Genomic DNA, 17,236 nt, shown 5'->3' with positions numbered 1-17,236 from the left:
TACCTCCTTGTTTTGCAGCATTGAGTATTGTTCGTCTCTCCACCTGATCTGGCTTTGAATAGGTCAGTTCACAGTACGGGAATACAGATTTATCATGAGCAATTGTATACTTATACATAAAAGTGTGCTTGGATGTGCTGTACGTGTCTACTTGACGTTTTAAAAAAAAAAATATTTATGAGAAGCATTTATACAACAAAATACCACTGGAATGTGAAGCCAGACAAAGTTGTGATGCAGATTATGATAGTCTCTCCCCTTTAACATTCAGTGGTAAATGGTCAGAGGAACCATCGTTAATAAACTAAATATTTTTTTTGTTCTAGTTCATTTCCTTGTTTTTTTTTCCTCCTGTGTATGCTTTTCTGTCTAGCCCTATAGTATACGATGATTCAACGTTTACAGCTTCGTGTAGGCTGATGCAGTTGTGCTGATATCACAGGTTGTCACGATAATGGGTAGGTGGATTTGTGATTCTGTTTGGGGGTTGAGTCTGTTTCCCTCAAGCTGTATGCCTTTAAATCCATCTGTCCACTCAGCCGAGCTCAAGCTACATAGGCGTCTGTCTCCACACTGCCCTTGCATTTTACATCAGGTTTTACTTACAAGGGGTACAGGACAAGGTGAAAGGTTTGAGGTTTTCTGACCAGGGCCCTCCCCTTCAATACAACCCCCCCATTCACACACCACACCCCCTAAACATGCCAACAAACACCTGAACAGGAACAGCCCCCACTCCCTGTCAACCCACAAACCCACCGTCTCACCTAAAACCTCAAGCCATTCATGTTTCTGTTTTGTTTCTTCAACAATGCAATCCTGAAAGCACTTTGCCTTGTTATTCCTTTGTGTGAACATGTGAATGATAATTTGTTACAGAAATGTTAAATATGTAAAAGATCATTCACTGTTTTGGAAAAACCTGCATCTGTCTTTCTGACGTTAAAAGAAAAAAAAACAGTTTAGTGACATTAAACCTGAATCTATTTTATAAAATGTTTGCTGCAGCCAATTGGTCTTGTCATTCAGTATTGTGGCTTAGGGTTGTTTGTGTTCAATAAAGTGCTATTGCTAAATATTTCCTCTCTTGTGCTTTTTTTTTTGGGGGGGTGGAGTTCACTAGTTTTACAGTAAGGGATGTTAAAGTTTTTTCCATTTGTAGATTCTTTTTTTTCTCCTACTATACTGTCACTAAAGTTTCAGATGAAAATCATTTTACTATAGAAGATAATCAGAGTAAATACAAAATACAGTGTTAAAACATTTAAATTATCAATAAGAAAATGGGTATTTAATCTAAACTCCTGTATATTAAACAAAACTAATTACCCCTTAGACTATGGCTTTGGTAGAAACAACCAACATTTCATTGTGGATGATGTCAAGTTAAAAAGTTTTAGTACAAGAGTTTCTTTACTTAGCCACTAAAAAGCTCAAAATGATTCAGTATCTTGCTGAATAACTTTAGTTTCAGGTCTAGAACTCATTGACATTCCTTTTCAGGATTTTGGCTAGAGACGAGGATTGAAGGTTTCATCAATCGGGACTTGGAGCAAGAAAAGCAACCCAGATCCTCATACCTCTCCCACCGTGTTTGACTGATGTTTAGATGTTTTTCTAGAGGCTTTGTTTTGCTCAACTGCACTTGTAATGTAATTCAAACATTCCAGCAAGTCCTTTTGCCTCATATGTTCACAAAATAAGATTCTTTTTGTGGTAAATATGAATAATGTACATTTGTGTTATTTAATTCAAGGGCTGTCTGGGAAATCATGATTATTAATGTACGTTTTACAAATTAAATTTGGCACATGGTGTTGAAAAAATATCAAAACTACTACATATTCTTGTTACACATTAAAATTCTTAAGTTTAGAGGAAACTAATGGCTTATCCACGAAGAAACAGAAGTGTGGATTAATTTTTTCTAAAGTTAAACTTAAGTTTTTAATAACGCTTATTGAAATCAGATTTCAGAGGAAAGTCAGAGGTTCCTCAATACTGATTTCAGAGCGGAAATATAATTGAAATAATAAATATTAAACTGTGAAAATGGTTAGGTCATAAGTTTATAACATTTACCCCAAAATTAGTGATCTCAAACCCAACATAACCTTGAGAGGGGTTACAAGCCGGAAAGAATAGGATTTGTCAATTGTCTTGACTTTACACCAGGTATTTATGAAAATGCCTTTTCAGTATTTAATGCATCCAAAAATTCTAAAGAATTATGAATAGTTTACAAAGCCAATTGTTATGAGTAATTTTATGAGGGAAAAAACAAGTTTAAAGGTGAAGAAATAAGGTTTATTTCTGAAAAATGTTCTGCTTAAATGAATTAAGAAGGCCGGCTCTGTTTTAGGAACTCCTCTAGAACCTCTGGAGATTATTTCACAAACAGGAATTCTTCATGAAGCGAAGAAAATTATGGACAACAGTGAGCATCCTCTTCAGTAAGGGGCTCCTCCAGATGCAAGACAGACTACTACAGCAGATACTTCCTGCCTACAGCTGTAAAAAAAAAAAAAAAAAAAAACGTACGAGTTACAGCAACATTTAATTTCCCTTTGGGATTAATAAAGTATTTTGAAATTTGAATTGACTGTATTAATATATACTGCTGCTTTTGTGTAGTCTAGACTGACTACGCCTCCCATCTGGTGAAGAACACCAAGCAACAAACCTTCCGTCTTGGGAAGTTAAGCAATCCTTCTTCTCAGCTGCTTGACAACTCCTATAGAGCCCTGATTAAAAGCATCCTGTGTCTCAGCGGGATTGTGTAGTAGGGAAACCACACAAGACAGGAAAAGAGGGACAGCACAGATGGTGACGACAGCACAGGGATTGTGGGATGCCGTCTGCCAGATCCGGACTCGATTTATGCTGCACAATTTCAGAAAATCAGCCAGTGATGTACGAAAAAATGCTTTTTATGTAGAATAAATACCTAAAGCTGCAAAATGTAAAGGATGATACAACAGCTGTTAATTTATTGTGCCATTGAAGCTAAAACAGAAAAACAAAAAAGGGTTCATAACAAAGCTAAAAACATCTACATTCATTGAAAAACTGCCCCAGCTACTGGAACATTCAATCTCTCTTTGGGATAAGAAAAGTATTTTTTCATTAAATTGAAATGAATATCAAGCGTGACGTAACACTGACTCTTGCTAGTTTGTGTGTTCATTATGTTCCTCCTCCTGTTGAGCTATTTCCTCATTCTCTACACTGATTTTTCCACATTCTGGCTACAGATCCTTTCCTTCCTGTTTACCTTCTGTCACAGAGCCTAGCTGCTTAATAAAAATATGCAGCCTTCTGTTTTTCATTTTGTCTTAAAGGTTTTCAGGTTGAGTTGAATAATTTTATGTTGAGTAATACTTCTCCAGTGTTTTTTTATGCTAATCTTTGATTTATTTTCTTGTTCTGATTCTATTATGGGAAGATGTTGATGATGAGACAGTAATAGTTATAATAATAGTGAATAGTGACTAACTGTATGTGCTCTCTTTCATCCTCTGACATGGGAGCTTGCTTGGAGCTTTCATGGCCGAACGAGGCCAGATGTTTTTTTGCATCTTCTCCTTGAACCCCAGTCAGCCTCGGCAAGATGCCGCTCATACTGAGCCCGGTTCTGCTAGAGGTTTCTTCCTGTTAAAAGAGAGTTTTCCTTTCCACTGTCGCTACATGCATGCTTGTTGTAAGGGATTGCAGTTGAGTCTATGCAATCAGCTGGTTTTCCTTAGATAGAAAACGTTGAATCAATCTGACTGTATGAGCTGGTTGAATTGACCCTGTAAAGTGCTTTGAGATTTGTTGTGAATAGGCGCTATATAAATAAACTGAATTAAATTGAGTTGAAAAATAAAAAATGTTGGAGCAAAGAAATTATAGTAAAAGTATTTAGAAATTTTATTAGTGGTAGTATTTTAATATTTTTCTATTTAGAACAGAAATCTTATTTAAGCTCTTTAAATGTGTTATTCAGGATTTATATCAGTTTTACAATATATCTTGAATAAAAAGAAAGTAAAGTATTAATGAAATGTATTATATAAAATGTAAAACAAAATACCTAAGATCATATAAATATTAAGTAGTGATATATACAGGAACATTTTATCTACAAGCTAATGTAGGTCATAATAAAATATTTAAAGTAGATTTTAACACAAATATGCTACCTGATGAACGTGATGACGTTTCAGTCGAGCTACGTAAACTCCAAAGGGTATGATGTAGCAGGACGTGGCTAGCAAGGAGCTAGTGACGGCACGACGTCCGAAACACTTAAAAATCCTTATAAGAATCAGATTTACTTAATGTCGGAGTAAGTAGATCATTTTTTTGAGATAACTCAAAACACCTTGGTGTGTAAATAACTGTTTTATTCTGTGCTACGGTTGCTTATGTCGAGAGCTAATCTGTTAGTTGCTAACAAGGCTAGCTAGCTAGTTAGCAGACGTTTAGATGCTAATCTTGACAACCAAGCTTTAAAGTGTCACACCTCACGCATATTGATAGTTTTTTAACGATCAGGCACACGTTTACATAGGTATAAATCCATGTACTATATGACTCAGTATTAAAAAACAATCGATGTATACCAATAGCCACGGCGCCTTGCTAACTTGTGAATGACATGCTGAGAAAGAAGGTGGGAAAATATCTGTAAATGGCAACCTGGCCTAAATGTCCTCCTTTTTCTAAAACTGGGTCAGTAAGGGGTAAACTAGGACATTACAGAGCTTGTTGGGGGTGTGTAAGGAGATGCACTAATGGAAGATAACCACGTAACTTTGGTTCCACGGTGTCATGTGAAAATGACAACGTTGCCATTGCAGGTTGCTTTTTTTGTATATATAATTATGCAGTATTACTTTGTAACAGTTAACTATTGGTCTGTTTAAATCAAATTGCTTAGAGTCATAGTGCTGTCAAAGGTTTCAATATTCATCCTGTCAATGTTTTAGCGAAAGAAGATTAGATAAATCTTTATCGTGGTTTTTTAGTATATCAAGTGCAAGGCAACGAAATGCGGATGTACAACATTGCATATGATTATATTTTCTATTTTTTGCGTCTTTTATGCCTCTAGTTTCGGGAATGCTGATTTCAGACATAGTTAAGCTGAGTAAATACAATTTAAAAAGTTTTTTTTTTTTTTTATTTATTTTATCTTTAATGTTTTAGGGGAAGTAAGCTATCTGAGCCAGCTTAGCAAAAAGCTAAAAACTGTTTTAAGTCATGATTTTCAGTGTTTAGCCACACCCTGGCTGTTTTATTTAGATTTAGGAAATCCCTTAAATAGAACCTGGCTGACAGCTTCAAGTAGAAGAAAGTTCTCAAAAACCAACAAATCATGCTCTTATCTTAAGAAAGTATTGGCTGTATAGACATCAAAGTTATTCTGGAAAAGGTTTGCAATTTAGTCCATAAGGCACTGGTTCTAGTAAACCACGTGAGAACCATTATCAACAAATGGGGAAAACATTGAAGATACTTAAACCTTCCCAGAATTGAGCAGTGTACCAAAAGTAGTTCAAGCTTGCATTAAATAACAACTAAATTTATTTATGAAGCTTTTGAGTCCTCAGTTGTCTCAGTTAAGTTTCTTGGTCAATGTTAAATAATAAACTGGGAATCTCTTTCCTCATTTATGCTATAGAAATTACACAATAATAAATATTATGAGTCTTAATTAAAATAAAACAAATATTTATTAACAAATCTAAGAAAACATTGATGATAGATAACACATGAAAGGAGCAGCAATATGTGCACATATTGGCCCAAAAAAATTAGGCAGCTGATTATTTGGTCTATCTTTAAATCAATATTAAGTTTTGAAGCAGAACAATGATCAGAATCAGAACTTTTTTTTTTTTTCTGTTGTATAAACAATTTATGTATAGAAACCCTGTAATGTGGCTAAATTAAAACATTGCTACAATGAAGAGATGGTTGAAGTTCCTCCATAGCGCTGTGTTACTCACCAGTAATGGTACACTGTTTGCTACCAGCTATGGCAGAATCAATCAATAAACTCATGTTAGAATAGCTACACTTTTTGCTTTTCATAAATGAGCGATCACCATAGTACCTGCTCTTCTATTTCCTGGGGTTACCTTTGTCTTATTTTACAAATTACTTTTTGTCTTAAACACTGTGTGACACAAAAGCAAAAGATTTTAAAGCTCTTTATGTGTCATTTTCAGGAGATAGATCGATTTTGCCGCTTGTGAGGCATTAGCTAAAGAAGGAAGAGCTGAATGGAAACATTTGAGACATTTTGCGCGTGAGGTAGGTACAAGCAGTGCTTTGCCATTTCATCCTTCACAAGAACTAGTTCGAAATACAGTTTAGCCAGGTCAAAATTAACAGATTAATTTGATGTTTTGGCTATAATAGGGCAAAAAGAATGATATGATTGTTATTCAGGGTATCATGCTGCTCTAAGTATGATTTAATTTAAAACAAGGGTAAGAATCACAGTGAAAATGGCCTGAAATTTAGAAAAGCTGTAGTGAAAATAAAATCTGATTAAATATAAAATATTTTGCATCTTGTTAATAAATGCTGGAGGTTAGTAAATATTTTTTCTTTACTTATTAAATCTCAAAAACTCTAACACTGGAAGCAAATAACAGGGGATTTTTAAAAACAAAATTGTGATATAATTTGAGACACAGAGGAACAAGATCCCACAGTTTAAATGGAGATAAAATATGCTAAGGATGTCCTGATACAACTATTTAATTTCCAATACGATGCCAATATTGCTGTTTTAAGAATTGGCCAGTATTTATATTGGCACAATACGATATTAGCATGAATCATACATACTTTTGTTACTTCTTTTTGTACTGTAAAATGTTATAAAGGGCTTGATCAAGTGATGTTACCAAAAGAGAGAACAAAAGTCATAAACAAAAGTTATGAGAACCACTTACCCACTTATTATTTACCAATGTGTTACAGAAACTTTGAACAGAAGCAGAGTGTTTCCATCAGCATGAAAATATCTGAGATTTTAGATGCCAGCAGATATAATACAAGATTCTTTTTTAGGTAATATCACACTGATATGCAATATTAATATCAGATCAGGACTCCCCTAAATATTTCAACAGCTGAGTCATCATTTCTGTCCACTGTATCAGAACTGTTTCTGTTCCGTTTCACCTGAAAACATACTTATTTGTTTTTTTCTCGTTCTTCTAGGAGGTTGTACGTTGTGTACCATGGGGTACGACGTTACAAGGTTCCAGGGTGAGGTGGATGAAGACCTCCTTTGTCCCATTTGTAGTGGTGTTCTAGAGGAACCGGTGCAGGTAAGGCTTTATTTCAAACATCACCCACTTTAAAGGCTGAAACTATTTTTATACACTGTAAAAAAAAATTAAAAAAATGAAGCCTTTCCTTTTTTTAAGTTTAACCGTTCTTATAGCAGGAAACCTCTTGCCCTTTTATTGCCACTAATTCAGACAATATGACCAAACAACTGGGAAGAGACAATAAAACGATTCTGTTTCTTCATCTAAAGTCGGATAGAGCCACATGTGGGTGTAATTTTGGGTAACGCCTCCAACACCCTATTTACTTGTAACATTATTGGTAAATCAAAAGAATTCTGTTAAGATATCAGGAAAAGAATTGTGGACCTTCACTTGTAAGGTTAATTCCTGGGTCCTTTTTTCAGATTCCTGAAATGGGGCAGTTTCTTCTGTTTAAACAATTATATGCAAGTGCAAACTAAATATAATTGTCCATACATTATACTTTCCAAGAAGGGGACAGTTTCAACTTGTGTTATACAATCAAAGCTAAGACAAATGGCCATTTAAATATGCCTGTTAAAGCTTGAAGGAGAGCAGACATGAGGTTAAGGGCCATTCAAAAGGAAATAGCTTGTAAGATGCACGCAGGTACATTTTTATATTTTTGGAGACATGTCCTGATTAGGTCTAATGCTGAGATTTATTGGCTGCAACCCATAGGACAATAAAGAGAGAAGCTTGCATCTCTGATAACTATTCCTTAAAGTATGGGAGTGGCAGTATTATGCTGTATGGATGTTTTTGTCTTTCGCTGGAGAACAAAAGTGTACAAAATTGAGGTTAAAACGTGGGTATCAATTGGTTTCCCACAAGGAAAATTAGTATTAATATTCTAATTTCATTAGGTATTGCTAATGAAATTAGAAAGCTGATGTGAAAATGTGAGACGATCGGGTGAATGTTTTAGATTGGTCATTACAATGCTCTGTTTCCAGGGCTTTGGAAAATTTGCAGGGATACATATATTGTTCTACAGCTTAAAAGACAAAATATTGAAGAAATGTGCGTAAACTTCTGAACCTAAAGAAATTATTCGTATATTTGTCAAATGTTTTTTTTTAATGTTTTTTTGTCTCTTATATTGTCAATTCAGGCTCCACACTGTGAACATGCCTTCTGCAATGCCTGCATAACCCAGTGGTTTGCCCAGCAACAAATTTGTCCTGTTGACCGCACAGTAGTGACGCTAGCTCACCTCCGGCCCGTGCCCCGAATCATGCGCAACATGCTGTCCAAACTACAAATCAACTGTGACAATGCCAGCTTTGGCTGCACAGCTACGCTCCGGTTAGACCAGCTACAGTCTCACCTCAAAGACTGTGAGCACAACCCAAAAAGGCCAGTAAACTGCGAGGAGGGATGTGGGTAAGGAGCTCCCATTAAGCAGAAAATAATAGATTAGTCATTTCTTTGGCATAAATATTAATCTTTATTTGTGTTTAATACTGGCAAATCTAGAAAAACACAACATAGCCTGAACAAAATGAAGATGTATCCCTGTTATTCCGTTTTGTTTCCTGTAGGCTTGAAATGCCCAAAGATGAGCTGCCAAACCATAACTGTATCAAACACTTGCGGAGCGTCGTCCAGCAGCAGCAGACCAAGATCTCAGAGCTGGAGAAAACTGTGGTGGAACACAAACACCAGTTGGGGGAACAAGTGAGAGCCTTTTACTGATATAACAGAAAGATCAGACAACGTTAGACCCAGATGATGTTTACCTTGTATGGATGAAAAAAAAGGGGTTTAAAAGGCTGTAAATATAGGTTGATAATTTAAGAGTTACAGCTCCATGCAAAATACATTTACACATAAATGTACAAACATATTTTAGGCAATACACAAACAAAAGGAACTGCATAATTGCTTAGTAGAAAGAAGATGATCGATTATTTTGAAAATGCTTTAGGATATTTTAATCTTTACCCCATCTCTGCAGTCTTCTGTAGCCTTTAACTATGGAGGACAAATCCTGCCATAATTAAGAATCGATAAAATAAATGAATACACGGCTAGTTAAAAAAAAAAATCACATTTTTTTTAATAAAAAATAAATGAGAGGGCAATGACATTTTTGGTCATTGTCCTCTAGACTTTTATATTTACATTTTTATTTACAAAAACTGAGTGCTTTAGGTCTTATTGTCTGGAATGCTTTAATTTGAGTTTATTTAACACATTTCCTGCTGTTTTAGACTTAGACTCAACTTTATTATTTCCCTTGGGATTACTCCTTCATGGACATTCTGGTTCCAGTAGCTTATATAGAGTACAGAGAGTTAAGGCAAGATGCCATTAAAGATATAAAATATGACAGACAATATAAAAAGAGAAAACAAAGTTGTAATGTCCTGGAATATGTTTCCCTTGGAGATAAAACATTTCTGCACAGTAGAGAAAGAGAATGGAAGACTAGCTAATAGTTGACTTGGGTGTAGCAAAATTACACAGGCTACTCAGTAGTTGGCATGTGTTATTGCACAGTGAGAGAGAAGATTATTGCACATAAGTGGCAATAGGTAATGTTTGCACAAGATGTCCAAGCAGGGGGTGCTCAATAAAAGAACATTAAAAGAGGGACAACTCTTTTAATGTTCGTAACACTTTAATTTCATCCTCAGCTGTTAACATCATTTTTCCTTTTTCTTCTATAAATATTTTATTTTGGAAAATACAACATACAAAAAAATGACAGTCAAATATTTTGAAACCATGTTATCATTGTCTCTTATGCTCTACGTTATGTTGGTCTATTTCATTGAATCAAAATACTATTCTTGATGCTTGTAATGAAATATGAAAGAGTTCAAGACGGGTCACTCTAACATTTAGATGCTTCCGTATCTGCTTCAAAAATACCATTCATGTTTTTAACATGAACAAAAACATGGAATTTTAAACTTGTTTTTTATCTTCAGACAATTTAATGTTTATACTTTTTTTTTTAAGTCTGTAGTTAAGATGTGGCTTTTTGTGCAGAAACGAGACATTCAGCTGCTAAAAGCCTACATGAGAGCAATCCGCAGTGCAAACCCTAACCTGCAGAACCTTGAAGAGAGCATAGAGTACAACGAGATCCTGGAGTAAGTGAAGTTTCTAGTACCCCCCCAGTTGATCGTCTAAACACCAGCCAGTTTCTTATTTTCACCTTGTTCTTTTCCTTCAGGTGGGTGAACTCCATGCAGCCAGCCAGAGTGACCCGCTGGGGCGGCATGATCTCCACGCCTGACGCCGTGCTGCAGGCTGTCATCAAGCGCTCTCTAATCGACAGCGGCTGCCCCCTCTCGATCGTGAACGACCTAATTGAGAACGCCCACGAGCGGAACTGGCCGCAGGGACTGGCCACTCTAGAGACGCGGCAGATGAACAGGCGCTACTATGAGAACTACGTTGCCAAGCGCATTCCTGGCAAGCAGGCAGTGGTGGTGATGGCCTGCGAGAATCAGCATATGGGGGAGGATATGATCCTGGAGCCCGGCCTGGTTATGATCTTTGCGCACGGTGTGGAGGAGATCTTATAACGCTGCAGCTCGCTGCACACATCCAGAGACATGGGGATCATTGGCTTTCACTCAGTGGAGTGATAGAGGGTTTTTTTTTTTTCTTTTTTTAAACCCTCTTTAAAGTGAAAGCTACAAAAATCTGGCTTATTTAAAACTAAATCTTAGGCTCACTCCTAAGCTTGATACTTATGCCTTAAAGTAAGGACAAATACTCTATGAACCTGGCAAATATAAACATAATCTAATGTCTAAGATGAAAGTTGAGATATGTTTACAAGGTTTATATATAGTGCATTATGATCTGATTGTTCTGCTACTAATATAGTAACAAGCCTAAACCCCCATTTAATTCCCTTGCTTGTACATATGCTTGTAAATAAAAATACTATATATTGAATTCTAACTGTAATACTCCTTATTGTAATTAGTTTGTGATTTGTTTATTGGTTCAGTTTGAGCCTGTGTTACTGTCTGGGGGGGGAAGTCCCCTCTAAAGATATATGTGCGCTTGCTTTATCATTTAATTTCCTGTGAATATTTCACAAAACATTGTGCTTTCTAGTTTAGATCAAGACCTTCTGTGCCATTTGTTTTATTTATTGTGTTGCCTTTCTTGTTTTTTTTTTTTTTGCGAACTTGATTGAAGATGTTACCATTTAGTATATGGGAAATTGCCTTTGGTAAATTTGAAGTTTGTTGCTGGAAGTAAAAAAAAAAAAAAAACATTTTTATTTTATTTTTTTTGTTCTGTTGTATGTCGGGTCCAGTTGAGGTGTTTAATTTGCAGTTTATTTGTAACGTCACTCAGTGCTATTATTTGGAAAATTAATATAGTTCACTTGATACATAAGGTGATTTATTTTCAGATTAAAATGTAGAAATTGAGGTTTTTACAGTCTGTGACATCTTTAAGTGACACACCACAAAAAAAAAAAAAAAAAACACAGTTTGGAGATTGTATAAATGTATGTGGAGTCTTTTAATACTTTTGGAAGTAAAGAAGATGCTTTGCCTTTTGTCACTGTTGTAAGAGGAACAAACTTTGATGATGGTATAAAAGCTCTTACAGGCAGACTGTACCCTTTTCTTTCTTAATGTTTTTATTTTGTCTGTAATGTACTGTGTTGTACAGACAGGTAATAAAACTTTAAACCTCATTATAATCATGATTTTTGCTTTTAAATGTTGATGTAATACCTATTTCTACCACAGTATGTCCTCAGAGATGTTTCATTCCTTCAGAGGATAACAGATGAAAACATAATATGTGAGTCAGTAGTAGACTGTGGGGGCGTTAAGGAGAGGCAGTGGGAAGTTAAGTGGTAGCGTTTAAGTTTACCTACTGGTCTCAGACGGAGAGGTCTGATCTAACAGATCGTCCTCTTCACCATCTATCCCAGACACCCACATGATTCCCTGTCTGGTATCCTCTCCTGCCAGCTTCATCCTCATTGTGTAGCCTAATCCCTCACTATTGTGATCAGTGGAATGAGAAATCATGTGCTTTACCAAATACCATGCCTCAGTTATTCTGCACCAACATTAACGTGGCATACAGCTCTCTCCTGTGCTGATGAATGTTCTGCACCTCAAACGATTAAACCCCAATTACAAATGAGTATTTTTCAGCAAAATTATACAAACCCAAAACAGTTTGCAATAATTACATCAGAAGATGGAACAATTCAAATGGCTTAAATCAGCTATTACATATACTTTTTGAAATCATCTCATCAGAAACCTTCCGTTATTATGAACATGATTAACATCAGACTCCTGCTTAATGCAGCGTTCCTGGAGAACCTTTGCTTTGTTTTCATTAAAAAAGGCCTTCAGGTTGTTGATGTTATTGTCTCTCTGTGTGCCTTGACAAATATAAGTTGCAGAGTCGTTCCTGGGAAGGAGATGAAAAAAGATGCTGACTCTTTCTCTTTTCTGCTTCTTTGTGAGTTTTCATAGACCTGTCCTCAGCAAGCTTTAAAAGTCCAAGTTTGCATGTTTACAGTTTTTTTTTTTGTGTTCAACCAGCAGTGTTATTAGCTTAAAGGTTTTAATTGATATGCCTTTACAATTGCATTTAACAGGGTTTATTAATTTCCACTTTAATCCAGCATATCTGTAAAGGAAATACTTCCAAGCATAATCCAAAGTTAAACTACTCTTTAGTGTCAGCAGCAAATAATATAAATATAACAGCCAGAAGTGGGTACGCAAAATTATTTAGTTTCTAATAGGAAAAAGTTTTCATCCAAGAAGTTACTCTAGTAAGAGAATAAAGTATTTGATTAAAAACGCTACTTAAGTACAGATAATTGTTTACTAATTGTGGACAAAATGCCCCTTTAAGTTTCAGCCTTTTGCTCGTTGAATAAGTGGCGTCATCATTTGAAGTCAGGTGACCACAAAGAGCACCTAATAAGTTTAATTATTATAATTTTTTTTCTAAAACCAAGCGTTGATGGCTGTGGCAGTTCTAGACCAAATTTACAAGGGAGGGTGGGGCTATTTTTTTTTTTTTTTTTTCCATCTGGGCACCGGGGCAAAAAAAGGAAACCAAAAACAGTTCAGATGAAAGTTCATTGTTTAATTGAACCAAAGAGCCATATGAAGCTAAAAGTGCAACCACCTAAAGGCCGAGTAAAATGTGAAATAAATATGCGGTCTCAGTTTGTCACACCAAAATGAGTTCTGAATGATCAAAAAGAAAACAAAGCATATAAAATAAGGTCTCATATTAGTGAAAAAACAGTTTTCTCTACCATGAGATGCTGAGGGTGCTTTCTATATAGGGCCACTGATTCCATGACCACTCGATAGTCTATATCACTGAAACAGTTTTAAAGGAGAAAAATATGTTTACATGCAGATTTTTATTTAAGGGCAATCAGTGGAAGCTTCAGGCTTGCGTGACTCATCTTCAGTGAGGAAACAGAGGAGAATCGCTCTGCTCTCTGACTTCAGACATGGGCTGCAGCTGCTGCAGGTGCTGCATCTGAGTCCCTGTGAAGAGGAAGAGGAAGAGGGAGGGGATAGCTTACTAACTGTTCACTAAAAAAAAAAATGTGTCACCAAAGTCTCCATCAAGACAGGACAAAGCTGCTAAATTTTATTGTTGTCACTAAAGGGGTCTCAAAAAGCTTTAAATATAGCAAAAAAGTAACTAATTTGGTGACAATGCAGAGGCTGCCTTGCTGTTTGTGTTTATTCTGCTGGGACAGCAGAGGACAGCTGCATGACGACATGACGCCACTAATTTAGACACACCCAGAAAATCTTAAAACACAGAAATATTGGAGCCCACATTTAATTCTAGCACCACAGTGTAGGGCTGGCTTTGCCAACAGGTAAAACAGGCTCATGGCTGCCTGGGGCACCAGCTGCTGAACAGGAGCAAAATTGTAGAATGAAAAAACAAATAAATGGATAGATGTATCATAAAAATCTCTATACATACTCAAAATTTCCCACCAAAAGACATTAAAATAAAACCTATATATATATATATATATATATATATATATATATATATAAAACCTATAAAATATATTTAGCAAAAATTGTATTTTCATTAGTTAACAGCAACAACAATGTTGTTACAATATGCTGTAGTTGGTCCTACAGCACACTGCCCCTCGCAAGATGTTTAAACAATAAATAATACAGCCTCTTGCACCACTTTTACAAATTAAATGTACTTTCAAAACATGTCCAGATGTAATGAGACAATATCATCTTGGGAACCAAAGAACTCTTCCACAGTGCGATCATAAAAAGGTTGGGAGACTTTTTACACGTGTAGAGCAACACATTTATGGCGTTTTAATGTGTTTACAAGAAATCTGGGAAAATCTCTTTACACTGTCTTTATTTGTAAAACAAAAACATTATACAACTGTAAAAAAAAAACTATAAGTGCATATCATGAGTCATTTATGATAAATGTATTCTGTATTATGTACTGTATTGGCCAGAATAAAAGACAATTTTATTTTTCGTTAAATAATGTGGGGTCGTCTTATAATCGAAGTCTAACCAATTATACAGGCTAACAGTTGTCTGGGGTAGCTACATGAAAGCAACAGCAGAGGGCGCAAGTAAAAAAAAGCCACTGACCTCACTGTGGCTGCGGTAATGTTTTTTTTTAATTACAACAGATAAGAAGTGACTAGAATGCTACAAATAGAGAGTCGCTACCCAGAGTGTAGTGGATCAAAAGTTACACAAGTTTGCAAACATTTGAGACATTGGATGATGCCAATTTTAAAATAACTGTGGTCAATGCAGCTGAGGCATCAAACAAGTGTCAGGCAGCAAAGACCTACAGAGTTACAGAAAGCAATGTCAGAAAATGGCACATTCAAAAAGAGAGGAAAAATGCAAACAGCAAAAGAAAAGCTTATCAAAAAATTGCAGAACTGCAGGGTGAGAACACATAGATGATGGACAAAATTTTGATTTCAGCATGTTTGACCATCCAATCATAGACCCGATACAGTAGCGCATCAGATGTTTGTAAAGTGAGCTTCTTAAGGCTGATTTATACTTCGAAACTAGGTCGTCTGTGTAGGTTTCACAGTGAACACAGAGTCGTCCCCGACCCCTCTGAATACACTCTGCTGCACCTCTCCCAAATTGTAGGTGACCGCAGAGAGAAGGCCTCTGATTGGTCAAATCTACATCTGCTCTACACCATGCATATTTCCTGTTTGGTACCTTACTTGCTTGTTTGTTTGTATGACCGCCATTGTGGAAAACGGCTTCTGAAGTTGGACCAGCTAGAAGAGCGAGGTGCGCAAGAAAGCTTGGACCCTTTAGGGCTGGTTATACTCCCCGCAGTAGTGTGTCGCAGTGAGCTTGACGCAGACATTTTTGATTTATGCTCAATTTTGAAGCTGTTATATTCCATGGCACAACGCAAGAGAATCAGGAACTAGCTGTGGGTCTAGATACGGCCGAGGCGGTGAGGAAGTGGGAGCAAGTTTGTCCGACAACGGAGGGGCATGAGGGCGAAAAAGAGCGGGAATCCAGGAGGAACAAGGGTCCCAGCGTTCTCGCGCACTTCGCTCTTCTAGATGGCCCATCTTCAGGAGTTGTTTTCCGCCATTGCGGTCATAAAAACACAACAAGCCAGCCTCTTGTCTGCAACACTGTCTGCGGTCACCTACAATTTAGGAGAAGTGCAGCAAAGTGTCTGCGGAGGGGGCGGGGACGTCTTTGCGTTCACTGCGACACACACGCAGACGACCTAGTTTCGAAGTATAAATCAGCCTTTTTTCCAACTGGATCCTCGCTCTTTTTCGCCGTCATGTCTCTCAGTTGTCGCACAAACCTGCAACCTCTTCCTCACTGCCTCGGCCGTATCTAGACCCACAGCTAGTTCCTGTTGTCCCTCTTGCGTTGGGGCGTGGAATATAACATAGCGCAGACCACGCTTCAATATTGGGCATAAATCAAAAATGTCTGCGTCATACCTGCGACAAAGCTGACTGCGATACAATGCGAGATTATAACCAGCCCTTTAGGAGTGACAGCGGTGACAGCCAATCACACAAGAAAAGACACAATCAGGAGCTAATGGGTGGTCTAAACTCAGGAAAGCAGGCTTCAGCTTGTCCTACCGTTTTCCACTTGGTCCTAGTGCTTGACAAATTCTGTGTGATGTAGCTTAACATTGTTTTTGGATAGTAAAATGTGCAGGGGACCAAAAAATGAAAAGTGCAAAGTTGAGATTGCATTTGAGTTGAAGTGTTGCAAGATTTCAAATAAATGTGTCATTACCATGTTTTTTTTTTTTTTTTTTTTTTTTTTTTTTTTTTTTTACTTTAATTGTTTAATTGCACAAATCTTTCAGTGCAGTATTATTTAAATAAAATTGTTAGCACTTAAATATAAAATATTTTATTAAAATAGTCCTTTTTTTTTATTAATTAATTTATTTTTGGTCTTTTTGTTTTGTTTCTAAAAACTGGTCCTGGAAAGAGGGGGTCGTCTTATAATCAGGGTCGTCCTATATTCGGGTCACTACCGTATTTGGTACAAGGGCCAGTTAGCCAGTTACTAGAGGGACACTGGCCCCTTTTGGCCCCTGTTTAAAACCGCCTATGCTTAGAGGTCTTTAAGATATGATTGGAATTATTATCCTGTTTAAAAGTCCATATCCAAGCTTCCTGACAGCCTCCACCATGCTTAACTGTAGTTGTTTTTCACAGTTATTTGTTTACTAAAAGCATGAAGTGTATCCTGCATCGATTTCCTTTAAGTGATCCTAATGGAAATGATTATTTTTAACGAGCATTACTTGACGGCTTCACAGCGCCTCTGTGTGTGTGTGTTGGTTTATGAGGAGGGGTGTGCACGCAGGGAGCAGCCGAGGCGGTGCTTATGGAGGGATAT

The 17,236-nt window shown here is 36.6% G+C and overlaps 1 protein-coding gene across 2 annotated transcripts; it reads left to right on the top strand.

Annotated features, from left to right (window-relative positions):
- The first annotated feature begins 4,209 nt into the window (after positions 1–4,209).
- On the top strand, positions 4,210–11,994 carry rnf41 (ring finger protein 41, E3 ubiquitin protein ligase). 2 transcript variants are annotated; one of them, XM_015381138.1, is made up of 7 exons: positions 4,214–4,330; positions 6,219–6,303; positions 7,225–7,334; positions 8,434–8,705; positions 8,864–8,999; positions 10,320–10,423; positions 10,507–11,994. In XM_015381138.1, the coding sequence occupies exons 3-7, from the start codon at positions 7,245–7,247 to the stop codon at positions 10,859–10,861; spliced, it is 957 nt and encodes a 318-aa protein (XP_015236624.1). In that variant the 5' UTR covers positions 4,214–4,330; positions 6,219–6,303; positions 7,225–7,244; the 3' UTR covers positions 10,862–11,994. The 2 variants fall into 2 exon arrangements, with proteins under 2 accessions (XP_015236625.1, XP_015236624.1); XM_015381139.1 differs by lacking the exon at positions 6,219–6,303 and having other exon boundaries at positions 4,210–4,330.
- The last annotated feature ends 5,242 nt before the right edge of the window (positions 11,995–17,236 follow it).

Source organism: Cyprinodon variegatus, unplaced genomic scaffold, assembly GCF_000732505.1.
Source record: "Cyprinodon variegatus isolate N-32 unplaced genomic scaffold, C_variegatus-1.0 Scaffold228, whole genome shotgun sequence".
Lineage (NCBI taxonomy): Eukaryota > Metazoa > Chordata > Actinopteri > Cyprinodontiformes > Cyprinodontidae > Cyprinodon > Cyprinodon variegatus.
This window is presented reverse-complemented; position numbering and strand designations above follow the sequence as displayed.